This window comes from Alligator mississippiensis, chromosome 1 (genome assembly GCF_030867095.1).
Source record: "Alligator mississippiensis isolate rAllMis1 chromosome 1, rAllMis1, whole genome shotgun sequence".
Taxonomy (NCBI): Eukaryota; Metazoa; Chordata; order Crocodylia; family Alligatoridae; genus Alligator; species Alligator mississippiensis.
The window spans coordinates 182,311,889-182,338,712 of NC_081824.1; the positions used below are offsets into that span (position 1 = coordinate 182,311,889).

Sequence of the window (26,824 nt, forward strand, 5' to 3'; positions counted from 1 at the left end):
TAAGCTCAGATATACTGTTCTCCTGGAAAGGAAGTAAAGATTAATGTGGCTCCTTGGTAACATGCTTTCAAAACTTCTAAGCATTTAGCATCAAGAATACAGAAGAGTCTAAAGAATCCTACCTTGATAAATTCTACTCTTCACCTACAAGAGAAAAAAGGAAAAAACAAATAAACAAGGACTGATCATACTTGTCATCTAAAGGCTTCTATTAATCGTTTCCCCAAAGGAAAAAAGCCACCCTTTAAGTGTGCAGGTCTTTCCACACATTCATCAGACATCCATCGCTGCCAATGGAAGTATCAAGTAACACTGCACAAACATGCTAAGCAGATTTCTAATAAAAGCTTCTAGCTCAATGCTCTGCCTCCAAGCCTGGGTAAAGGTCTGGTTACTCAACCATTAGGAGAGTACAAACAACTCAGTCCACTTCACATCCAGCTTTGCATCAGATATTAAAAGGGGCACACAAATCAAGCTTTGAGCCACTAGTAAAAATAAGTGCTGTTTATATGGGAAGTGCTTTAGAGCAAAGACTACTCAAAACAGGCAAGCAAGTTCTGCTTCTTATGTGTTCATAAATAAACAGGTCTTTACTTTAACACAGATATAGTGCATTAACCACAAAACTAGAGTGATGAAATCATGAATGCTGTCTGAAATCATGTTGGTTTTCTAGGCAGCACTATTTGTACAGTAGTGGAAGTTATCATTAAATGTAATGGTTGTAAAGTGAACCTTCCAGTTCACTAGTCTTTTAAATACAAATTCATAGGAAGGTGGCACTTGAAAGCTGGTCAGGACAAAATAAATTGTGGAGGGACTTGTTTGTGGAAGAAGAGGAGAAATGTAAATACAGTACGTGATGGGCAAGAAGCGGGCTAAGGGAGCTGGAGAGAATAAGGACTTTGTTTCTAGGGGTGCTGGAAGTGGTTGGATCAGGCTGGCCAGCACAAAGGGCAATTAAAATAAATACTTAGGGCTTGGACCAGATACCTAGGAGGCAGCACTGCATAAACAATGCTACTATTCCCAGCATTCTATTGTTGCCACAACAAACCTCTGATTTTGGTTGTATAAGTTACCAGTTATGGAATTCCTTCGCCCAATTAAAAGAATAGTGTTGTTTTTGAAGAATTATTAAACACCAAATTAACATTATTAATCTGGACGATAATAGCAAAAAATGTAGCAGAACAGGCACTTTTTTGATATTGGGAACAGTGCAAAGATTGAGCCATGTGGGATCCAAAGTCATGTATGGCGTTAAGTCTCCCTATGTTTGCAAGCTTGAAGCACACTCACGGAAAGGCAGGTTCTCCAGAAGACTACAACAAGTGTAGCAATTCCCACTAAGGCTGTGATAAGGATGGGTTCCCAGGGAAGTCCATGGAAATCAGGCCCAGGCCGAAAATCCTCAGGCAGTGCGGCTACCAGCTAAAACCACAAAGTTAATAGTCACAAACACTTCGAAGATATTTTTCGTGAAGTACAAATTGAACCAGCGAGACACCCAGTTTTCTACCCATGACACCAGAAAGGAACATCCAAGGCTTCCTGCAGTTGTCCTGACTGCCACACACAGGAGAGAGAGATCCCTGTTCTTGGACATACTAAGAAGGAAACTTGTGCAAGCGTTTGTCACGCACCTAAAGAAATACCTTGGCAGCCAACAAGCAGTTCAGTAAACAGGCCAGAAACATGGCCACCTTCCACTTGAAAGTTTGAATATCTTACAGAACCTGGCAATAAGGAGCTACCGGCCAAGGGACAGATGAAAAGCTAGCCAAACAAGAGCCAACAGAATATCCCTGTCACAAACCCCCTGGAGGTCACTGGGCCTTTTAAAAACAAGGCTCTCTCATACCTTTAGCACATACAGTAATTTCACAGCAAGACAGTTGTTGCCACTATATATGAAACCATGAGGAAATGCAGTCAAAGTTCCCAGTTTGATCATTTCCTTCCATTCCCAGTTTCATCCTTGCCACTCAGTCTTTAACAGCTCTCATATTAGTTAGACATGAGACAGCATTAAGTCGAGTTGCAGGGCCCAAACAAACCGTACCACCACCGCAAGCTGTATGAGACCCTTGCACCTGGAGCGAACTGAGCGCTTCAAGCATAAAGACAAGAGTCCCAGAAGCAGCAAGGAGCTCTCCAGAGAGACGGGGCATCTGCACTCCACCTCCTATGAAACCGGAAACTGAGAGGCACAAAACGCAACTCACCCACAGACCTGAGTTGCTCTAACACGTTTCCCCACCTACGAACTAAATAGAAGCATTTGCTTGGTTTCTTTCCGCACCAAAATTACAAGGCTGCTGCCACCAGTAGTCCAGATCAAACTTCAGGGAGGAAACAAAGGGCCGGGGGCAAACCCTTAACAAGCCCCAGTGGCAACATCCCTAGAAAGGCAGGCAGATCCCAAGTCACCTGGCACACATTGGGCCAGCTGGCTGCATTGAACGGTGGCCAGTGAAACAAGGGATCTCGGGCGGGGGAATCCCCTGGCCCACTCCCAGGGCTGGGAAGAACCCCAGAAACAGGGCGCTTCTTCAGCCGCCCCCCCAGGAGGGGACGTGTGTATATAAATACACACACAAGTGTGTCTGTGTGCCAACCTGCATGTGCCAATGTGCACAAGCTTGCACACCCGTGTGGGCTGCCACAGCCTTCCCCCCCTCCCCTCCAGCCGGTCCCCGCGATGCGACACCCCCGGTCCAGCGCGGCCCCCCCACTCCCACCTGCAGCAGGCGGCCATGGAGGGCGGCGACGGCGCGGGGTGCAGGGCCGGCGGGCAGGACGGCGGCCGCGCCCGGCTCCATGAGGCTGGGGGGGGGGTGGGGGCGCGAACTTCGCCTCCTGCGCTCGCTCTCCCGGCAGTAACACGTCACCTGAGCGTGACCCCGCCGCGACCTCCCGGCTCCCTGCGTCATCTCTCCGCGCCGATAAGGGGCAGAACCCGGAAGTGAAGCGGTTTCAAACCTTCCCTGCGGTGGCCCCGTCTTGCCCTCAGAGCGCCGGGGGCGAGGGGGTGGGCAGTTCCCCCGCGACCGTTTGGACGCACGCGCGCCCCGCGCCGGCTGCCCCTGTCCCCACCCCCCCCTCCGCGCGGTTTTCAACGTGAGCGCGCTCCTCCTGCTGCCTGCGGGCACCATCCCACTGCACACGCAGGAGTTGTACCAACAGCAACAACAATAACAATCATTTACAAAAGTGTCGTGAACTCTCATGATTTTTGGCACTGTTCTTAAAGTCTATGCTTCGGGAATGTGAAAAATGTAGCTCTTTCTTATACATACATACATATAGATATATGTATCATATCTATAGATCTACGGTTCTTAAAGTCTATGCTTTGGGAATGAGAAAAACGTAGCTCTTTATATTTTTATATACATATATACACAGAGAACCCATTCTATATATCTATATAGATCTCTATTGATAGAGATATTATATCTATATATAGAATAGGTTCCATATAAGAAAGTTAAGTTTTTCACATTCCCGAAGCGTAACTTTAAGAACCAGGCCAAAAATCATAAGAGTTGCCGACACTGAAATAATACCACCCCACCCCCATTTTTAACTATCAAGTGTCCATGTGGTGGAGCTCCCTCATAAGTCCACCACTGTGAACTCAATTCTCTTTTTGAGCTGCCCTTTGCCCCATGATTCCTTTGCTACCTGTGGCACTTACCGTCTCTGTGACAGGTCGCACGTTGTCTTTGGCCCCCACAATTGCACCGCTGAAGGTGGCGAGGAGGGAGGGTGCTGCAGGCTGTGTCTCAGAAGGAGGGTGCTTCTCTTCTGCACCAGGGACTGTACCTTGAGTTAAAAGAAGGCATTTTTTATTTTCTACATCATTGAGATTCGTAATGTAATAATAAGGTCATTGGCTTATGAAAACATGAATATCCACATCCACCTTTTCCCTTAAGAAAGGGACAGGTACAGAACCCATTCAAACGTCTCGTATATTCCATGACTGTAATAGTTAATACAGTATCTTAAGGTCTGTGCTCCATGTATATCTTAAGTAGTGCTTACGTGCACTTTGCTCTGTTAACAAAAGACCCCAAACCTGGACAAGGCAGGGTCAAATGTTAGCTTTAAACATTCAGATGCAAATATGCCATTTATTCTTTTCTTTCTCTACCGTATAACTCTAGAATATTTTTTACAGTGAGTAAAATGAAAAGGATGCATGCTTCTCATGATCAATCCAGCTGTTTCAGAGGTTTTTAAGACCTGGGTAGACAAAGCCTTGGCTCGGATACTATAGTTGGAGATGGTCTAGCTTTGAGCAGGGGACTGGACTAGATCAGCGTTTCTCACCCGTGGGTTGCGACCCAAAAGTGGGTTGCAAGAATATATTGAAAGGGTTACGAACAAACTTTAAAAATAGATTCTCCTTTAAAGAAAAAAACATGGAAAACTGTGGCTTTTCCCTTGCAGGCTGACAGAGTTACAGTCTACAAGGGCTGCTTCAGGACCCCCATGTCCCCCACACAGTTGGACTGGGGGCAGCAGGTCAGGAACGAGGGGCACTGGGTCAGGACTGGCAATTCATGTTTACAAATGGGTCCTGGTACAAAAAACGTTGAGAGCCATTGAACTACAGTATTATGCCTTTCTAAAAGTAATGTTCATAGTGTTGTGAGACCAAGCGTTGAATCTCAGCCCTTATCAAACTCCATTCTGCCTTTATCTAGGCCTTCAATGCTGGAGGCTGCAAGTGAGAGAGGAACAGTGGAGCAAAAAACCCTGGTCAGACCTAGTTTTCTCTTCCTTTGAGACATATTGGGGGGACAGACTTTAGGCCCACAGTGCAACAGTAAACTGACCCCCTCCCCCCCCATTAATAGAGGGGGCTACTGGATACGTGTCAACTGATCTTGTGGGACAAATAAAAGACAAAGCAGGGACGAGAGTAAAGGTCATAGGTTAAAAGTATTTGCACCAAGGGTCAATACCAAGCAGAGTACACCGGACAGTACACGGTATGACACAAGAGACTGGGCAAGATGGACCTATGGTCTGACCCAGTAAATGGCAGTTCTTATGTTCTCAGTTTGCATTCTTGCTGGCCTGAAAGTATTCCTTTTATAAGGCCAGCACATAAGACTGCATCAGCAGGATTTGAAGAAACAGAACTAGTAATCTGCCTCACAGATCCCTACATGACATTGTTCTTTATGCCCCTGTCTTCATTAGGGAAATGTTCTCTCCCCTACATCAAACTTTAGAAACTGTGTGTTAATAGCTTCCTGGCTAGGAAATCCATTTTAAACTTTTCATTGATGAGATTTATGTTGAGTTGGTTTTAAGCTGGTGCCTGTTTTATCGGTCACTCTGAAGTAGTAATAAAACAGCATGTGCATAAGGACCATTATTGTTCACTGGACCTCACAGGAAAAGACACAGTGAAGAATTGGAAGCAGGGTGCACAGAAGCCCAGACCTGATTGTTGACTCCAATTAACTCCCAAATGCTAATATAGATAGGAAAACAGTTCCATACTGATCCTCTTTTTTGACTCAGACTTTGCTCCATCTTGGGCTGCTGACTCTTTGCCTCCTGATCAACAAAGTTCTTACACCAATTTATAGAATTTCAAATAATTATTGATACATATGATTTTAAACCAACATTACATTCCCTTTATGCTGGACATGTTTCCTTCATCACTGTTAAGTCAGAGCAAAAACAGTAGTAGATAAAGACAGCCAATAGTACCATTGTGGAATAAGTGCCATGGCAAGAGATACAGGTGAAAACTACTACTCCAGGAGTTCGTGCTAACAGCATTAGAAAGCAGTATTTGACTATCCCTACAATTATTGATCTATTTTATAGTAAAATGTACATTTGTTACATAACGCTTGGCTAATGCAATTCAGCTATAACATGGAGTCACCACTAGGGGATGAAAGGAGAGATGTATGTGCATTCAATCCCTAGCCTCTCTGCTGGGCTTGCAAACAAGGGTGAATTGGAGAGGTGGGTATTTTGTCTGATGATAACTGGACAAGTTATCACACGGTCCTGCTAGCCTGGGCTGAGCCCAGAAATGAAGAAGCTCCACATCCCCTCCCCCAGTGAAATTTACTTAGTTTAGGAGGCAAGCACTTTTTTATACCTTTGATTAGACCAACTGAATAGCTGGAAGAGTTGTTGGACAAACTTTCAGGCATCAAGCTTTCAGCACTATATAAACCACCGTGAAAAGGGTTACCAACTCTCTAAGATATTTCCTTTTCTTTGTTAGCTTGTTTATATTTTATATTATTTTAGAACATGGTGACACATGTTGGAGATGCTTTACAACGAGTAACTGGAAATAAAGGTGATCATCTCCTCTGTCATCTGTAATGAAGTGAGGGAAAGGGGTAGATGGTCCAGTGATTAGTGTACTTCACTGAAATTCAGAAGACCTTAATTCAATTCCGTCGCCTGCTGCAGATTTTTTCTGTGTTGTCTTTGGCAAACAACTCTCTCCCCCCACCCCTCAATTCCCTAGCTATCAAACAAAGATATAAATACGTTAAAGACCGTGAGATGCACTGATGCTATGATAACAAGGTCATATAAATACCTAAGGTAAGGGAACTGATTTTGCTAGTCTATCAGGTTCAGCAAATAATTGTGTGTTAGAACTATTACTAGAAAAATTTTCTTTGCCATTTCTGGAGTGCACAAAATACAGCCAGGAAACTGATCTTTCAGTTACTTCACTTAGAGCTGGACTGTAGAGTTGTTAAAATATACACTTCTTTTGGGAGTACTGAAAAGATTAAGGCAGGATTTGCTAGGCATAAAACATTAAAGCTAGTTCAGAAAATTTACCTGCAGTAAAATCTTCTGTGTCACTTTGCCCCAAAGAACTGGACCCAAATGACGCATCTGTCAATTGCTTTCCTTTCTCATTTTGATGGACTTCTCTTTTTTCCAAGATGTTGGCCTGTTTGACAATATTTATATCATGCTCAGGATTCCCTGGTTTAAAAGTTTCCTCCTCCCCTTCAGGGGACTGGAGTGGCCTCCTATCCTCAAGTTGTGGAAATGTCTGATCACTCTCTTCAGCCATATTTGGGCTTCCTGTTGGGTGTCTGTCATACTGAATTTCTTTTGCAGTATCTACAATAGACAGAAAAAATATGAATGTAAGATTGATTTGGCACTTATTTCTTTATGGCAGCTTTGTCTAGTGAAAGATAATGAAATACTGTGATCGACAAAGCTTTCTTACATAAAATGTGTCGTGCCAGACTACTATTTTATTTTAATCCCAGCATATTTTTAGTCAAATTCCAGTGACATCCAACTAAATATCTGTATGGAGATTGGAAATAATTCAAGATACCCCCACAGGCCAGATGAAAACACTAATTTTTTTTTATCTCAGTAACAGAAATTAAACAGAAAATAAATGGCTAACCATTTGTTTCTGTACAGCAGGGCTGTCAAACTCACCAGGCCTCATGGGCCAGATAGTAGCCTGGGATGAACCTGGGGGCTGGATCAGGCCCGCAGAGCAGTCCTGCACATTGGATTCAGTTTGTGGGGCCGCAAGGCATGAGTGCCGCATAGAGTGGGTGTCTTGGACTGGAGCTATGTGCCATGGGCAATGTGTGTGCCAAACTGGCTCCGCATTGCACGCAGTGTGCAGGGCCAGTTTAGTGCACACCACATGAGGCCTTTGGGCATAAGTGAGACCCATAGGCAACATCATGGACCAGACAACAGGACTCCATAGGCCAGACCCAGCCTGCAGGCTGTCTCTTTGACAACACTGCTGTACAGTAACATATACCCTAGCATTCTATATTGTCACTTACCATAGCATTTGACTGTCTTTGCTACAGTAATTAAGTACATTACATTACATTAAGTAATGTGAAATCTCTTCTTCCTTGCCAAGCTTGGCTTGCTCTGAATTTCCCCTGCTTGTTCATTCTGTATTGTGAGTGTAGAGAATACTCCAATAAGGACTTTAAGGATGGTTACATAGATCATTTCAGTGCATGGTCTTTTATACAAAACACTGCAGATATCAGAAAATCAAGTACTAGTTTTGCGTGGCTACTGTGGAACCATTAGTGTTTCAGTAGATACTACAGGCTGCCAAATATTCACTGAAGGTTTGTGAATTGCCACAGAGACAGCTGGGACTGTCAATGAGCTCCGGCTGAATGGAAAAGTAGAAGCCGTAAATAGCTAAGCGTCTCATCCTTTTTTTCAGCAACCTTCTGCTAATTAAGCAGATTGCAAACTACCTGGCAACAAAGGAACTGGGTACTTTTGGATTAGAAATAGTGAAGTCCCTATTGGACTTCACGGAGTTTCTTTCTACCGTCTCCTCTCATCTTTTAAAAACTCTGCTTGGGGTAGAATTTTAATTGGTGTATTTGTTAGCATCTATTGTGTTCATTGTTTCTCTCTTTATATGGTGACAAAAGAAAACAGTGTCTCCCGAAGCAACTGTCATCCAGACTTTTTAAAATCCTACCTGCAACACGCAGCCTAGAATCCATTCCATGATCTGCAGTGGATGCAAGGGGAGCACTGTCAAAAACAGCTGAATATTTGTGCCTTAAGGAATATATTAATTCCTGAATATCATCCATCACTGCAGTTTCTTCGTCATACAGATCCATTTCTTTTACCACCTCCTCTTTGTTTTCTGTCACCCTTGAATCCAAAACGTTTTCCACAACATCCATAATGCTAGACTCAGAAGACTCAAGGATCTGGTCCAAAGTCTTTTCAATAGTCTCATGATTATTATTACCTTTCTGAGCAAGCTCCAGCTCCAATTTCATGTCATGAAACATTGCTTCTACCCTGACAATGTGCTGGGGCCCAAGATATTTTTTTAGACGTGCCACACGCTTTTCATCAAAGAATTCTTTCATTATCATAAGCTGCTTCACAGAGTCTCTATATTCTGGCTTCATAACTTCATTTGTGGTTCCTGAGATATCAGCAGGCCCATGGAGGTATGAAGACTGTTGGTGATCATTTGTTTCCTGATCAGTTAAGTTCTCCACATCTTTCATATTCTTCCATAAGTGGTCCTGTCGGAGATCTTCTCTTTGATTAAAGACATCTTTAGAGTCCACCATTTCAGAAGAACCAGCATCATCTGACAAAGTTATTCCATCCTCATTTTCCACTTCAGATGATTCTAATGTTACAGGGACTTCTTTATCATCATCTTTGTCATCTTCCATGTCATTCAGTTGAGAAGGTTTTTTGATTTGTATGTCAAGCTCTTCATTCTTAATCTCGCTCACATCCTGCATGCTGCTCCTTTTTCCAGCCTGCTCAGATGTTATGTTTACTTCCTCTCCTATTTCATCAGTTTCATGAATAGGATTAGCAGTTCCTGAAATAGCTTCAGTTGGAATTTCCAACTCTGGGTTTTGTCTTTTCATGTTTAATTTACTATCATGTCCACTTGCAAATCTCTCTTTTGACAGTTTTGCACTTGCAGCATTTTCATCTTCTAACAGCTCTTCCTCCATTTGTTTTGGGTCATAGTCTTCTTCAACTTCCAGCTCTTCAGACTCAAGTTCTGGTTTTAACGTTGTTTCTCTGGTTAGGTCTGTACCAAAAGCTTTGTCCAGGTTTTGATCCTCACTGTCAGCAGCGTCTTGTTGATTAGAACTATCTGTGTTCACCTCCTGTTCAGTGTTTGTGGATTGATCTTCAGCAGGACTTTCACCAGTGGTTTTGTCTGCTACTGTCTGGTCAGCATTTCGAGAAAGCTCTTGTTCTACACCTTCTTCTGTATACCTGGTCTCATTTTCCTGTTCCCTAGCTTGCTTGACAGCTGCTTCTCTCTCACGCTGATTACTCAGGTCTTTCTTCTCTGTGGGAATTTTTTTCACCTTTTCCCTTGGAATTGCAACTTCTTCCTCTCTGAAAACATGTGTTTCTGTCTCAGGCACCCTCACTTGTTCTAAATCCTTTTCATCCTTCTGAACTACTTGTGCCTGTGTAAGCGAAATTTCCTGTTCTTTGCCATCCAAGAGATCAGTATTCCCCAGGTCACTTTGGGATACATTTTGTAGCTCTTCCAGGGGTTTGTGTAGAACATTTACAGATTCCTGACCCACAGCTACTTTTCTGTCCTTCATATTTTTCCATAATGTTTTGTGCTTTGTTTCATTTTCCAAGCTGTCCTCCAAAATCTCCCTGGGCTTCTCTGTCTCTTTCATTATTTTATGAAGAGTCGTTTCCTCAGGATCCTCTTTGCTTTCACTGAGGGGTAGCTTTAGAACATTTTGCTTTTTTTCAGTTGGTTGTTTAGACTCCAGGTCAACTTCCTGGCTAGGACCATTCTCAGATGTGCTCTGCAGTTCTTCAGATCCACCATCAAGGGAAAATTCCTCATACTGTTTACTTTTGTTTGTCTTTTCCTTTAGGTCTAGGTCATCTACGAGGTGCCCTTCCTTTTCTATAAGATCTTCTTCAGTTAGGTCCCTGAGCTTGGATTTTACTGCTTGTTTTTTCTCCTTACTAATATGAATCACCTCATCCTCTTCTTCCTTTTCTTCTGCTGTATCAGACTTGTTGACATCGGTATCATCATTTCTTTTTTCATTCCCAGTGACAATTGAATAGATGGTGTCCTCAACAGATGTTAATAAATCTGAATCATCTTTTTTTCCATAATCTCTTTCGTTAATTAATTCTGTGGCATCCTCAGGGGCTTCATCAGGTTCAACTTCTTCTGACTTAAAGTCAGCATTTTTATCGACTAAACGTACTTCTGCTTCTGAATCGAGTAGAGAATTAGCTTCTTCCTCTTCTACAAATGACAGCAAGGGGATTTCTTCAGAATGATCCTTATGGTCTTCCAGGTTTTCTGTATCTTGAGTGTCTTCATTAAAATCATCTTCCAGTGATGTAACAAGACTGGTTATCTCATCATCAGACACAAGAGCATCTGCAGTCGAACCAAATTTGGTTTTCAAATTCATAGATAGCTCTCTGTTTAAAAGTGCATAAGCATCAATTTCTTCACTCTCCTTTTCTGATTGTTTGGCTTCATCCTGAGGAATACTCGAGTTTTTGGTATTTTCACTTTCAAGCCCTTCTAATTGTTCTTGTAATATTCCTGTCAAATGCTCATGTGACATTTGGTCTCCCTGAGAATTTTCTTCATTACTGTTTACAATGAGGGTATCTCCCTGGGATATGAGGTCTCTCTTCACATTTTCAGTCTTTTTAGAAAGTGAGCTGTCTTCTTCTTCTCTTTCCTTCCTTTCTTCTGTACTTAATTCAAAAACATCAGTCTCAGTATCAACCTCTTCTGTCTCTTCCTCCCTTGTGATTTGTTCAAAAACGTCTTTCAAATCAGCATTCAAATCAGATTGCCCTCCATTTGCTATAGTTTCCTCTGATAATTTTAAAAGCTCATCCACATTATAATTATCAAAATCATCTTTTCCTCCATGAAAACAAACAAAATCTGTTTCCTGGAAGAGAAAAAAAAATCTCATTCAACAACAGCAAAACTGTTAATCATTGTTACTTCCTCTCCAGTAACGATAAAGAAAATAGTTTGAATTTTCTACACCAAACCCCAGCACCTTGCCAGCCAGCCTGTGGTGCTCCCCACAGTCCACAAGGACATCTATAGGCCATGGTCCTCCACACTAGATCTGGTATGAAGGGTGGTACAGAGCCCAATCCCAGTGTACCAGGCCAGGTGGAAGCAGCACAGGGTCCCAGGGCTTCAATTCCTGTACACAAGACTGCATTAAAGCAGTGCTGCGTTTTGTGGCCCTGATCCCAGCATGCAGGGTTGGGTGGAGACAGCACAGTCTGGAGCCGAGTGTGTGGGCCCAATCCTGAGGCCCAGGATCCAATATGGCCTGTAGACCAGTCCCACACCACTCATTTGGCCCGTAGGGTCAAAAGGTCGAGCAACACTGTTCTATACCATTGTATTTATAGCTACATTTCTGTTCATTTGGGACTACATTTTGAAGCCCTCTCACTGAAATCATTTTGAGTTTTGCCTGGCCAAGGACCAACTGAAACCTAAGTAAGGAACATGTAGTTTAACCCACTGTTTGAAAGTCCCAGGTGAGGAACAGCTAGAGAGCTGGTGGCAGAGTTGATTTGCATTATTTAACACTTGTCTTTGAAATGGACATTACTGCAAGATTGAACCACAGAAGTGGCAATGGTGAATTCTTTATTAATTTTTAGAGATGGTAATTACCTTAATTACAGTAAGTGCTCACTTCCCTAACCTCTGTTTACCTAGTCCCTGGAGCAGGGACCGTCTCAGTGTCCTTTCTCAGTGTTGAGGAAGTGCCTAGCACATAGCAGGCATTACCGTAAATATATAGTAATCCAAACTATTTTAATTATTTCACACAGTTTGTTCCACTATAACATAAATGGACCAAAATACAGTCTAGTCCTACAATTTACACACACAATTATTCCTTACATACTTAGTCAAGCAACTACAATGGCACTGCCTAAGCAGATAAGTCCTGTAGGGTCATCTGTAGTGCTAATAGCTTAAACCAAACAAAATGGGTTGCATGTTTCTTAAATCAATCATTGAATTCCAAAAGTTCTGGGAAACAGCAGAGTGTATAATGAAATGGCCCACACACAACCACGCTGGTCATGTTTCTTCTGTGCTGCAAAGAACACTGTGTGAAGTTATTTAGTAAGTTTTTGTCAGAATTAAAAAAAAAATGCTGGGGGGGGGGGAAATCTAACAATCAAATTATCCATATATGCAATGTTAGTTCACTGGCTGAAAAGTAATTATGGTCTTTACACTTATTGAGATCCCAATTCTCTCTTTCATTGAGTCCACTGAATGTTTAGGACTGAGTCTAAGCAACCCTAAAACAACAACTTACATCTGTTGGTAATTCAAGCTCATAATCGATATAATGATGTTTTATTTCAAGTAAATCCTTTGGAAAATATCCAAAATCACTGCCAACCTGCAAAGGGAAAAAATATACCCATCAATGTAAAAAAGTTTCTGAAGTCACACAAGGAAAAAAGTTGTTTCTATAGATTTAATTTTTCCTTAAATTATAATTGGTAGTTAAAAATACATCACACACATCTAGACCTAAAGCTTAAGTTATCACAACAAACTGGAGGGAAATAATTTTATTACTTTGAACTTCAGACATTAGTTAAGTCTTAGAAGACCACTGTGAAGTAGGGAAGAAGTGTGAAGTAGGGAAGAAGTATTATCCCCATTTTAAAAACAGGCTTTCTTAGGAATGAGGCCTCATAACTAATGAGGAGGACCACTGGGAATTACATGGGGAATCCTGGTTCATGCTTGCTCCAATCTTTAACTCATAGTTTTAACTACACCACACACTCTCCTAAAATGTGTACATGGTAACGCCTAAATCCTTGAAAAAAGATAATATTCTAAAATTATAACTCTTACTTCATATTTTGAAAATTATTTAAAACCAGCTTTTAGAAGAATACAAAATTGCACCTGAACTAATTAATGTTTCTGAACTGTAGCCACTTAACACTGTAATTATAGACCTAAATATTAGGGTGTAAAATATGCACTCCTTTGCAAACATTCTTGTTCTTCAGCGATGACTGTTTCTACATAAGCAACAGCTGCAAATGGTTATTAAAAAGTAAGGTGAAGAGCAGATCAAAAGCAAACATTGGGAGACAATAATCTCTCTTATCAATTGCTAGTTAAAGATCCACACAATAATACTTTCACTTGGCAGCTCTGACAACTGCTGTTCAGAAGCCAATATTAATAGCATAGTATTGCTACAAAGATTAGATATCCAAAGCAATTAGGAACTGGTGGACTCGCCATTAAAGGTGCAGAGTCCCTAGAGATCACCAACATATGCTAGGAAATGAGCATGCTTTATTTTCCATTTCAATGTTTTTATAGTGAGATCAAGAAGATAACTGTCAGGTTTCTTAAGAGGTTGTTTTTTTTTTTTTGTGAAAACCATTACATTAAGGAACACATTAAAAAGGAACACTGTTTCTTCCAACAAAGACGAGGCAACCACCTCCCTCTTCTAGCAAAGTAATCAGATGAGCTAGATTCTGATCTCAGTTGCGCTGGTATAGCTCCTAAATTACTCCAGTGAGCTATACCAGCTGCTCCAGTGAGTTTACTCCACTGGAGTTCTCTAGATTTATAGCAGCATAAATGAGATCAGAATCTGATCCAGGTATGGAATTTGCATGTGTGGAAGAAACAACGAAAAGATAAATAATTTCCTGGATTAATCCTAAATTAAATAGTATTGGAAACAAGCTACATCAAAAGGCATGTTTATATAATATGTATCAATTTTTTTTGTACATAATATAGGAAAAAAGTAATCGCTACCATATTATAAAAGTCCCATAGGTTACAGTTTAGACAGAGGTTAAGACAAATTACTGGAAGGATCCAATCAGCACAGGCCAGTTCTAAAGAGTTTTTTTCCCCTTTTTTTCACCATAGTATTATTCCAAGTACATCCTCTCCACCAACTACTTTTCCTTTCCAACTCAAAAGATAAAGCTTCAAAGTATCCTCCTTATGCCCTATTGTATTTACTCAAATCTAAGACAAGCCTCCCCCTCATTTAACATGGGGGTAAAAAAACAACAACAACCTTGTTTTGGATTTGAGTAAAAGCAATCGGGGGTGGAGAGAGGGGCTGTAGTTGCTGCAGCTCTGACTCCAGGCCCAACTCGGAGCAAGCAGCAGGGGAGTCGAGTTAAGTGTACCCCCTTACTACCTGCCCCCATGCTACTGTTTTCCCCGCTACAAGAGTGAAGGACAAATTTAAGATGATCCTCCAATAATTAGATTCTATACGTGGAAAATTATAATAAAACTATAAAGTTTCCATGTATAGACTCAAATTGTTGTGGAGTTGGAGGGGTGGGGGGAGGAGAGTGCCCTAACTTGAGTTGTCTTGGTTTCAGGCAAACACAGTAATCTTAATGATGGTCAAAATTAGACGTCAAAATTTCAGCCTCCTTTATTATCTCAGTCACAAACCATACAACATGTGCTACCATGACCCATTTGCAACCTGTTGGTCTGTGACAAAAAAAAAATCTTATTCAGACAATGCCATGCATGCAAAGGACATGCTCTTAATTCTGTTCAAGAGCAACTGAAGCACAAAAAACAAAAGAGAATGGCAGAGAGGGAGAAAGGAAGAAAAAATACATCCTGCAGCCCTTTTTGGAGATGGCGTCTGGCAGCTGAACTGATCTGCAAATGAGACATGAGTTTAAACACACTGTCTATTATGTATCTAGAGAAGAAAAGTAGCCAGGATAATAAAAGTCTGTAGGTATTTGAGTTGGGTGTCCTAGTAGTCTCTACCTATGATAGCAACATCTACTCAAAGATTCATAAAACACTACCGGCAGTTTAATAATCCCAAAAAGCCACTACCTCACAATACATACTAGACACCACAATGAAGGCAGCAAGGATATAGAGAGATAGATATAGATATAAATCTATATCTATCTATAGAAGGAGAATGAGCAGCAGGTTTCCCTTACTATTTGATTACAGGAAAAAAAAAATCACGCAAATTATCAAAAATAATTATGGGGGGAGGGTGGATAAGGACTGCAAGAGTGCAAAAAAGGGTTAATTTGCTCTTCCCTTGTATGCAGGGTTTGTGACAATACTTATGGACAACTGAAACCATTCAGATAATTTAGAAACAATGTTAAAGACAGTTCCTAAACTCTATGGATCTTTCAGAAACATTGTCTCTCTCAATTTTAAAGCACTCCAAGCCTCAACAATGGTTTAAGAGAAAGGTGAAGTAGGGTCTTTTTGGGATTGGAAATAGGGAATGTCTCTGGTGCAAAACTAACTAGTATTCAATCCTTTACCATGAGGTAATTTGTATGTCTGTGGGGTAGAAAAAGGAAATCTTGTTAAAATATTTGGTAAAAAGTGATAGTCATTTGTAGCTGCTCAGAAGTAGGCCTGTTATAAACATACATAAATTGTTGATTTTGGTGGGACCTACTATTTGAAAGGAATATTTGAGGAAGTTATGTATGTATGTACTTATGAAATGGTTAGAAAGCAAAAGTCTAACATAGGCATCATCTCTTTGTGCCTTGCAGAAATAGATTCCTTGAATTTCTATAGGATCGATAAAGAATTAGTCTTCAGCCCTCTTTTAAAAATATCCTCACCACTTCAACATCTTGCTTGGTGGGATTAGTGGGGTTTGTATTAGCTTTGATGGAAAGTAAACATGATCTGTCATTGAATGCAAGCTGCTTCTGTCATACATATAACTGTCTGGAACGTGCAAACTCTCTGTATGCAGAATTCCCAACAACTTTACTGGGAACTGTGCGTATAGAGGCATACATGACTGGGGTCAAGATTTTCAAGACAAAGGTTCTTTGGAAATATCGAGTAATTCCTCAAAAACAGCTGCCCCGCCCCTCCCCCCCCCCCCCCACACACACACAGTCACAAGAGTCCACAAAACTAGTAATTTTATGGTAGGAAGTTGTAGCGATACATTTCAGACTATGAACTACAGGCTACAATTTGATCAGCCTTACTTCTTCAATGATAGACAAATACAGTCTCCCTGCAGTTGATTCTTGGTTTTAAAGGTCCCACTAGGTACCATTTAACACAAATAAGATTTGTCCCAGTTTTTTAAAAAAGAGGGCTTTAAAGAGCACACAAAAAGGAAAATCCTATAATATTTACGTACAGTAATTAACAGTTATTTTAAAATGTATTTAAGCATTCCTCGGACTTGTCTGCCACCAGTTCTTGAAGCATTGTTTTATCAGAGCAAGAGAAGGTGAGCATAGAACTGATTGGATACCAACAGCACAAAATCAAAAACATATTAATATGTTTTCTCTATCCAAAGAAATACTTCAGTACTTCAGAAATACTTCAGAAAAACATTCAGTAAGAAGAAAGTTACACCTGAATTTAAAAAATGTAATTTCTAATGCAAACAGACTTTTGCTTCAAGTCTGTCCCCTACTCCCCCCACCCCCAACATACATTTTCTTAAACACAGCAGTATTGCTTTAAATTGCCACATTAATGTTGCTTAAATGAAAGTGGTCAAATTACATGTTTAAGTCAAGCTATTTCTTTTCTGCTTAAAGACTGTGGGTCTGATTCTGCACCCCTTGCTAGCAGATATTGTAGGTCTGAACCTGTTTGTTATTATTTTGCTTTCATGAAAAGCTGGCAGCCTTGGAAACCAGTGCCATCTAATTATCCAGGTTATTTATGGTACAGTACATGTCAGAAGGGAATTGCCAGCATGATACAATTATAAATTCTGCTTCTTTCACCACATGCTACAATTTTCGACTTTCTTCTATGCTATTTTAATTGGATTCAGCTACTGCTGTGAGACTGCCTATCCCTACCCTATGTGCACACTTTAGAAAAAGGCAGTCACACAATACCCTGGTGTGGCTTTGCCAACTGGTGTGGCTTTGAAAAAGGCCAGTCCAGATCACAGAGGTACAGAGACTCGTTGAAAAAGCAACATCAGTCTTTGGGGGGTCAAATAGAGAAAGGGACACTAAGGAGAATATTTCGTACATAACGAACGAGGATAAACAAGGATGTGAAGGGCCTAACCCTGCGAGATGCTGGATGTCCTCAACTGTAAACAATTTCAGTGAAAGCTGAGGTCTCTTCTCACCTTGCAAGAGGAGACCTCATGTTTTAACAAGTCTTCTCTCTTCCTTTTATACGTCTCAAATCTGCTGCCCTGTTGCAAGTAAAACTTCCTGCTAAAGCCAATGGGACTTGTCTATGTAATAATTGGTTCACTTAGAGATCTTCTCTTTCTTTTGACATGGCCTTTCACATTATACTGTCTTTTTTAAAGGACAAGATAGCCTTACTTAAGGGTTTAATTCTGCAAGCATGACTAAAGCAAATGGTCCCACTGAAGATCCTCCATCACTCAATTGATCGAATCTGCTCCAACATGTTGTAATTATAGTGCATTAGAGCAGCCTTGCAGCACATCTACAGGCACCCTTAGTTTCTAACTAGTCAGTTTGGGGTTCACATATATTACCACAATGGTGCAATTTTTGTCACCCAGACATTACAGAGGAACATAAAAAAAACAGTGGAAAATTTATCTTTCTTTAATAAGAAAAGCTTTTCTTTTTTTTTTTTTTTTTTTAACTGAATTAATTTCGGACATTATATATAGTACAAATCTAACCCAGCAGTATTCTTTAAGTATAAATATGATTTTTTAAACTAGCCTCAAGTGAAAGCTGCATCCATTATCTTTCTATGGAAAAAAACTAAAAGATGTTTTATGTTTTAAAGAAGAGGCAATAGAAAAAGATATTACTAAAGCAGACAGTGCTAAAAAGTCAATAAACCAGAATAAAATACATACTGTGAAGTACTTACACTTCCAGCCCAAAGTTCAATTGATTTTCTTATTAATTTGTAGTATACGTATACTGTTTCTCCTTTTTTAAAATTTACGAAGCGACAGTCTGGACCTTTAAAGTCTTGTGTAGCTTTCCCTCGACACATTAACACTGTACAAAGGAAGGGGGGGGGAAACACAGTATTACATTTTTTTATAAAGCACAGTCTTAATAGCACCATGATTCATCAATAGAAAAAAGTGACCACCTTGCATGCAGAATTTGCCTAGTTCAAGAATCTGAACAAGAGGTGAGACTCCATCTAAAGCTGTCTAGTGTATTAAGATAACTTAATGTCAGAGTTATATTTACAGCCCTGGTGAAGCACTTTGAGAACTAGGTTTGAAAAACATCATGTAAGAGCGAGGTAGCAACAGCAACAGTAATAACTTTCAATTAGATGGACCAAAACATGATGCCATCTGTTTCATAATGAATCAGCCTTTTTGTTTAGTGCAAAAATGATACCCATGAAGCTTATTTGTGGCAAGAAGCTTTTAGCAGAAGGCTAAGGGAAGCTGAGGGAAGCTAAAAATTTGAAGTACTCCTTTATAGAAACCTTAAATTAATCAAGGACTGTGTTTGAGAAAACCTCTGTAGCAAGATAGATTTTAATGAACTTGTTCCGGTCTTCACTGCAGTTAATGAAAGGCATTTTTGCAATATAATTACATATAACAATGTGCAGGGGTGTAGGTTGTAGCTGTGTTAGTCTAAGGACATAGGCAGACAAGGTTCCTTGGGTCAATTTGATATCTTTTATTAGACCAACCCAAATGGTTGGAGAATAGTTATTAAGCAAGCTTTCGGGTTCAAAAACCCTTCGTCAGGCTAAGGAAGTTTCAGCAGTTGGTGTGTGCTCTTCCAGGAAGAGAACTGCTGAAACTTCCTTAGCCTGACAAAGGGTTTTTGAACCCGAAAGCTTGCTTAATAACTATTCTCCAACCATTTGGGTTGGTCTAATAAAAGATATCAAATTCACCCAAGGAACCTTGTCTGCCTATATAACAATGTGGACATTTTTTCTTCTATCAGAAATGGGTCAGAGGCACTTGCACTCCCCCCCCCCCCCCCCCCCCCCCCCCCCGGGATACCAAATACAATTTTCTAGAGTACTTGAGAATGCTGCCTCACTCTTGCAAACCCCAGGGCAAAGATGATGGCAGATTCTTGCTGGTGGAATGTCACTATTTCAAAAGAACCGGGTCCTTTTTTGGGGGCCGTGAACTCTGGAGCATAATAGTCCATGTCATGCCAAAGAAATCCAGTAAGTCAAAGAATCATAGAAAATGAAGGTTGGAAGGGACCTCAGCAGGTCATTTAGTCCAACTCCCTGCTTACAGCAGGACCAGCCCCAGCTATCTCATCCCAGCCAAGACTATGGGTCTTAAAAACCTCTAAGGATGGAGATGCAGGTTACCTTTCTGGATAACAGGATAATAACCTTTCTGGGTAACCTGTTCCAGTGCTTTACTACCCCCGTGAGAAAGGTTAGATCCGAGGAAAAACTAAACTTCCCTCGCTGAACACTGCTCCTTGTTCTGTTACCTGCCACCACTGGGAACCATCTAGTTCCCCCGGGTCCCCTCAGGGAGACAAGCCCATCTGTGACTTTCAAGGGATTGTGGGCCGATAAGCCTCCCTTACCCAGGTGGGCCACTGACAAAGTAACAACTCATTTCATGGGACAAAAATAAAGCACAACAGAGGGTGTGAGTGAGAGCCAAAGGTTCAGACCCAGCGCTCCAAGGGGTTCCCAACGGAGCACAGTGGACTGGCCTTCCGCAGAGCCAGCCTGGAGGGAAACAGTCCTATCTGATGTGCCATAATGTCATGGGCTTAGGCCCATCATGAAATACTGAAAGCCTCCTTTAAGAAGGAAGGACCCTGGGGACACATCCACTGATTTCTTGGGACAAATCAAAAGAAAACAGAAAGGGGTGCAAAGTCACGGGTGAATAGCAAGAGATCCGCAAGGGGACCCGGAGCAGAGCATGTCCCAGAGCCAACTGCCCCTCAGCTGAGCACAGGGGGCCTGCGAAACTCTGCCCAGATCTGAGACAAGTGACAGGAAGACAGCCCCCCCCCTGCCAGAGCCTCCTTCCCCGGCTGGAAGATGTCCAGAGGCAGGAGGAGGCTGACCAGGAGGGCATAACAAAAAGGTGCGAGGAGAAGTGCAGCCAAGACCCCAACAGGAGGCTGTGGCGGGGGCAGAAGACAGGCGGGGCGCCCCTGGGGACCGGGGCTGGGAGGAGCCGGCAGCTGGTCCGCAGGGAGACGGGAAAGGCCGGCCTAGGCCTGTGGTCCCGAGGGACCCTGCTCCGCCAGGGACGGGGGCAGAGGCGAGAGCGCCGCGGCGGCCGCCCGGCCCGTGCGGAGGATGCTCCGGGGGCTGGGGGCAGCAGGGCTGGGCTGGGCAGGGCAGGGCAGGGCAGGGAGGGACGGGGCAGCCCAGCCAGCAACAAGTTTGCAGCGGGTCCCACGCACGCACCCACCCACCCACCCTCGACCCCGGCTGGACGGGCCCCGCCGCTTACTGCTACACTCGGGGTCGGCGCAGCGCTTGAGCTCGGCGAAGCGGCGGTCCAGCGCGGGGCCGGCGCCGCAGGGCAGCGGCAGGAGGAGCAGGAGCAGCAGCGGGAGCGCGGCCCCGGGCAGCGGCGCTGCAGCCATGTTGGCGGCCGGCGGGAGGGGGCCGACACGTCAGCACAGCCGGGCCAGGGCCGGGAGGAGGGAGGTGCCGGCAGGAGCCGCCCCGCAGCCCGCCCCCGCGGATCGCGGCCCGCCCGCCAGCCAGCGGCCCCAGCCCCAGCCCCAGCCCTAGCCCTGCTGCTGGCGTGGCGGGGACAGCGCCTCTCCCGCCCCGCGCCCCGCGGCAGAGCCGACGGAGACCCCGGGGACAGCGCCTGCCCGCGGGGAGTGTGCGTGTGTCTGAACTAAGTGCGCTTGTGGATGCGTGTCTGTGAAGTGTGTGTGGGAGCCTGTGTGTGCTTGTGTATGTGCGTCTATGAAGTGTGTGTGTATGTCAGTGAAGTGTGCGGGGGGAGAGGGGGAAGCCTGTGTGTGTGTGCCTGAAGTGGGTGAGAGCCTCTGTGTGTGTGCGTGTGTCTGAAGTGTGTGCATGACAGCCTGTGTGTGTCTGTGTGGGAGCCCCTGTGTATGAGCCACTGTGTGTGCATGTGTGTCAGAAGTGTGCGTATATGTCAGTGAAGGGGGTGTGTGGGAGCCTGTGTGTGTCTGTGAAGTGTGTGAGAGCCTCTGTGTGTGCGTGTGGGTCTGAAGTCTGTGTGTGTGTCTGTGAAGTGTGTGTATCAGAGCCTGTGTCTGTGTGTGCATGTGCGTGGACTCCGAGAGCTGCCTCGTGAATCCCAGCCAGCGATCAATGCCCTCCTGGCTGAGTCCTTTCACGTCTCCAGGCAGAGCTTCCCCAGGCAGCGTCGCTGGCCCGTTGGACGTGTTCCAGGGCGGGTGGGCGCTGTCCTGTGTGCTCTGCTCGCAGCACTTGCTTTGAACCTGTGCCCTCATGCCTGCCCGTTTTCTCTTCTTTGTCCCTTGAACTCAGTTGACGTGTCCCCATTGGCCTCCTGGCTAAGGGAGGCTTATCCTTCTTTCTTGATGGGCCCAAGCCCATGATCCATTTGGCATATCAGAAGGCCTGAATCCCAGCCAGCCCCACAAAAAGTGAAGTCAGCAGGGCGGAGGACTTGGACTCTGGGGCTCCAGTGGTGCTGCCCAGCTCTGGCAGGGCCATAAGTTATGTTCTAGGGAGGTGGGGGAAGAAATCCCACCAGCCGCATGTCAGTGGACCCTCCATCAGGATCCTGCTTTCCTCTGCCAGGAAGGGGACTGCAGCACCCTGGGAATTCTCTTCACACCCCTTCCCAGGCATCTACTGCAGGCTCTTCCCTCTCCTGTGAATCCTGCAGCCTGTTTTAGGCTCCCTCAACCCTCTCCTGTAGGTCCTGTAGCTGTATGCCCCACTTCCTGGTGTTAAGGAGAACCACAAAGGGAATGTATTATGTCACTGCAACCACACTGACCTCTCCAACAACCCCAGAAAGAGCCTGCAGCTGCTGTTCAGTTTTCACTTCATTTCCCTTCTTCGCCTTTCCCATTCTGGGGAATCCATTCTCTCATGCCTTTTAGGAGGTTGCTGCCTGCAGCCAAGTGCACCTTTCTTCCCCATTTTGAAAAACCCTATTCTGAAGCTGTCCTAAAGAAAAGCACTTGGAAAAAATAGGTTTAGGTCATGGTAAAAGTCAATTTAGCAGGCTGGCTTGGCAAAAATAAGGGGCTGGGAGGGGAGAATTCCTCTCCCCAACCTTCACTGTACAAAGTATCATGCACAGGGATGGACTCCAGAGCTTAACAGGCTCCTTCCCTCTTCAAAGGATAAAGGCAAAGTAGTGTATAGATACTGTCAATGGGGCAAAGAGGCCAGTAAAGCCAATGGTAACTCTTTGTACTGTCTTTAAATACATTGTATTGCAGCACAAGGACATAACACTGCACATGGACCTTGTGGGGACTGAGCCTGAGTTGCTGTGGGCCACCTTGGCTGTGGAATGTATCATTATACCAGCGGTGCTCAGATCCAGCCCAAACCTGCAGGGCTGCCCTGAGGAAATCTGGCAATGGGGGAGCAGTGACCATTAATACTGTCACCCCTCCCCTGTTGCCAAATGCTTAGAAGTTCCTGCACATGAAGAGTTTAAAAAGAGCTGATGGGAGCTAAAAAAAAAAGACATTCATTTTCAAAAGGAGCTTTTATTATTTTTATGTTTACACAAAGTGGCACTATAATAATACAACAACAAGGGGCTTAAATATACATAACCTATATACCCAATGTGTACTTTTTTAACTGTACCAAGAACAACTCAAATGTTTCAGCTATGGTAAAGTAAAAAGTTGTAATTCAGAAAGTTTAACCTGAACCAAACACTGGGTCTTAATATTCTCCCCCCGGCATATACCTTGGAAGTTCAAATCTAGATCTGAGTTTCATGAATCCACTTGTTGCAGAGCAATGATCGTCTGATCATTCCCCAAAGGAAACTGCACTGTACTAATTTAGGGACCAGTCCTGCAAATAACCTATACTACTACATGAGTAGCCCCATTTAACTAAACACAGCTAGTCAAAGGGAGGCACTTGTATACACACTCATAGAATGAATCTTGAAATGCCCATCCTAGCTGTTTTGTAAGGTCCCTTTCCATTTGCTGGTATGTTGATTCGCTGGTATAATTTGTACCTGAAGAGGAAAGGTAGCTACATGGAGTGTAGGCTGCATGAGAAGAGAAAAACAGATGCAGGTTTGGAGACACAGGTGATGGATAGGAGAGGTTTGCTACTGATCCTGTTGAATGACAGAACTCCTTTTGGCTGTAATCAGAAGTGCCAACTCATTAATTTTTTTTACTTGCAATCTGCAAACTTTTTACTGACACCCAAACTTTTTGACTGACATTTCGTATAATGTAAATGTGATTCTTCTGCCAGGCCCTGGACAGCAAAAACAGGGACTGGGTTCAAATTTAGGAATTGAACACTGACCACAGTAAAAAACTTGGCTGTCAGTAAAGCTTGCAGATTATCAATAACAAACATTTTCTTGGGTTGGCAACCTTGCTTAACTGTAGGAATGGTTTTCCCTGGTCCCATCCACACCCTGATACTCCAGACCACACCCCCTGCCATATGGGCCCCCCCACTCAATCCCCTGCCTTATTTACCCCTATCTGAGCAGAAACTCCCACCTTCTACCTCTCCATCCTTCCAGCTCTGCAGCTCTGTCCTAGCTGCATCACCCCCTCCCTGAACTTTCCAGGTGAGCACCTGTTAGAGGCAGAGGATAGATCAAGGAATGCAGCAGCCACACAGTGGGGAGGTAGCAGGAGGCTATGTCCACGAAGTCCTGATGAGAACTCCCTGCTGCACTCCTGCTTAGACAACAGGTAGTGCTGCTCTGCTGTCTGTCCATCAAGCTCATTGTTTCTTAGTTTTTTTATGGACAGATCCTTTTTTTTTTTTTTTTTTTTTTTTTTTTTTTTACAACTTCACAGAAAGTGGTTTTTTGCCCTATTTTTTGCAGACTGTCCATTAATGTACATATAGCTTGCAACCCTGGCTGCAATAAGAATAAATCCACGGAGGAGGAAATTTGCACTGGACTAAAGGGGTGCTAGTGGAACCTCTGATAATGAAGGTGAAGGAGTTTTTCTTCTTTGTACATGTAGAAGAGTAAAGCCAGGCTAATTGTGATTTGAAGACTCCTTTTAAATTAATTACCATTTGTAAAAGCACTTTGTGATCATCATCTGAAGCAGAAAGAGATTATAGTAAGAAAGTGCTTGAGATTGACTTCAGAAACACATAAGGAGCACTCCATCATGTTCTTCCATTTATTGCCAGCTCTTATCTCAAACTACTAGCAATTATCACTAGTACTAATCACATTAGACATATTGCTCATGGTCTTATCATATGCTCATGGTTACTGATTGTTGCTTTATATACCCATTTCTACACTCCCTATGTATGCAGTTTGAGAGCCTAAACAATGCAGCAACATTGTACACTTTATGAAAAATATAGGCTCCTCATTTTTTCTTCTACTTGCCTGGATCAGTTTAAAGGTTTTACCATAGAGTAAAACAACAGCAAGGTTGTAAGATACTTTAAAATAAAAATATACTTAAAATAATTGTAGAAGAGAATTATCTATAACTTGCAACTGGACTTTCCTTTTTGAGCACCCAGTCATTTCTCATAACCTAACCAGTCTGCGCTTGATTGGGAGATATTCAAGGGATACTTATATGCTAAAGCAGGGGTGGCCAACCTGTGGCATACATGCCACAAGTGGCATGGACAGTCTTTGTCTGTGGCATGCAGCAAACCAGGAAGGGGCAAGCGGCACAGTGGCAGATAGAAAAGGGAGCAGGAAGTGGAGCAACAGATCAAACAGGGAGCACACAGCAAACAACTGAAAACAGAGCAACAGATCAGGCAGTAAGAACAGGCCAGGAAGCAGAGATCAGAATGGTGGATTGGGCAGGGGAAGGGGATCGGAAAGGTGCTCAAGGAGGACACAGGGCTTAATCTGTGGCATACCTGCCAAAAAGCTTGGCCCCCACTGTGGTACGGAAATGTTAATAATGATTTAATAGCCAGTGCTATCCTCTCAGATCTAATACGCTCCTAGTGTAGTGTTATTACATACTTGTACAAAACATGCTGCTAATGGTGCTAGGTAGTGTCAGCATCACTGGAAATCGCTTCCTTAACCTTTCCATGTTCCACATCTCGCATCTGTACAACAGGATCTTCACATTTACTTACCATTGTAAAGTGCTTCAAGGTGAAAATCCCTATGATATTCTAAGTAGTGTGGAATTTGCAAATGAATTTAGCCACATACAATTCCTATATCCAAATGGGAGTTAAATTGCCTATCTTAATTTTTGTGATGAAATAGAGTTTTCCAAGACTTATCTAAAAGTGACTAAAGACTGAAAGAATGAGAGTGAGCCATAAAAACCGATTTTATAACCAGCAAGCAATAACTATTAGAGTAAAAATAGAAGCTGAATATCACATATATTTCAACATTTATAACCTGTAAAGAATCTGGAATTCACAAGAATGATAATGTTAAAAGAATTAAGTAAAGTTAACTTTAGTTTGATAGTAGAATTCCCTGCGTTTCTTGTACTCCTTATAATTCTCGTTTGATGTTTAGGTTCAATCATTTTTGAAGACACAACTGCTTATAATACTGCTAGGTACTGGTTTCTGAACAGGACAGAAAACCACTAACAGGTAACCATGGCAAGCTCCGTAGATAGAAATTAGGAGGGAAAGGAAAAGCAGCACTGTGACAAGCTTTTGCTACTGAAAAGAAACAAGATCCCTTCTTCTTTTGATGTATGGGAATTGCTCTCTCAAAGCCTCGTGGCTAATTACTTGTGATTCGTTTACAGACAGGGACTTACCACTCCAAGCATCCACTCTTCCTTACTGTTCAAAGTATCTGAGGATACTGCTGCATCAATTTTTTTTCCCCAAGAGAAATTTTGTTCAAGATCCAGTAATTACTCGTAGCAAAGTACAGAAATGTTTCAGATAATTGAACGGGGACTTGAATTGTCTTGAGCAAAATTTATTTCAAAGAAGCAGAGGTGCTGAGTTCGTGGGGGCCAGAGGGCCCTGGGCACCCCCTCCCCCCCGGAAGAGGGCTGTCACCTGCAGAGTATAAAACTTTCCACATACTCATCATCTTAGCACCCCAACTCCCAGCAAAAATAAAAGCTGTTGCCTATGCAAAAA

General features: G+C 42.9%; 1 protein-coding gene across 4 annotated transcripts in view; it reads right to left on the bottom strand.

Annotated features, from left to right (window-relative positions):
• Positions 1 to 21,200, bottom strand: part of MIA3 (MIA SH3 domain ER export factor 3) — a 34,277-nt gene extending 13,077 nt beyond the window's left edge. For 2 of the 4 annotated variants that reach the window (XM_014598065.3, XM_014598064.3), the window contains exons 1-8: positions 21,027 to 21,200; positions 18,467 to 18,600; positions 12,909 to 12,995; positions 8,519 to 11,495; positions 6,856 to 7,146; positions 3,707 to 3,834; positions 1,306 to 1,437; positions 123 to 144 (exon numbers count right to left, since the gene is read on the bottom strand). In XM_014598065.3, coding sequence (XP_014453551.1) covers positions 123 to 144; positions 1,306 to 1,437; positions 3,707 to 3,834; positions 6,856 to 7,146; positions 8,519 to 11,495; positions 12,909 to 12,995; positions 18,467 to 18,600; positions 21,027 to 21,162 — 3,907 coding nt within the window. In that variant the 5' untranslated portion in view covers positions 21,163 to 21,200. Of the gene's footprint in view, positions 1 to 122; positions 145 to 1,305; positions 1,438 to 2,747; positions 2,854 to 2,897; positions 2,955 to 3,706; positions 3,835 to 6,855; positions 7,147 to 8,518; positions 11,496 to 12,908; positions 12,996 to 18,466; positions 18,601 to 21,026 lie in introns of those variants that run through there. The other 2 variants (XM_059717665.1, XM_019483142.2) reach the window with 2 other exon arrangements.
• Between the last annotated feature and the right edge of the window lie 5,624 nt (positions 21,201 to 26,824).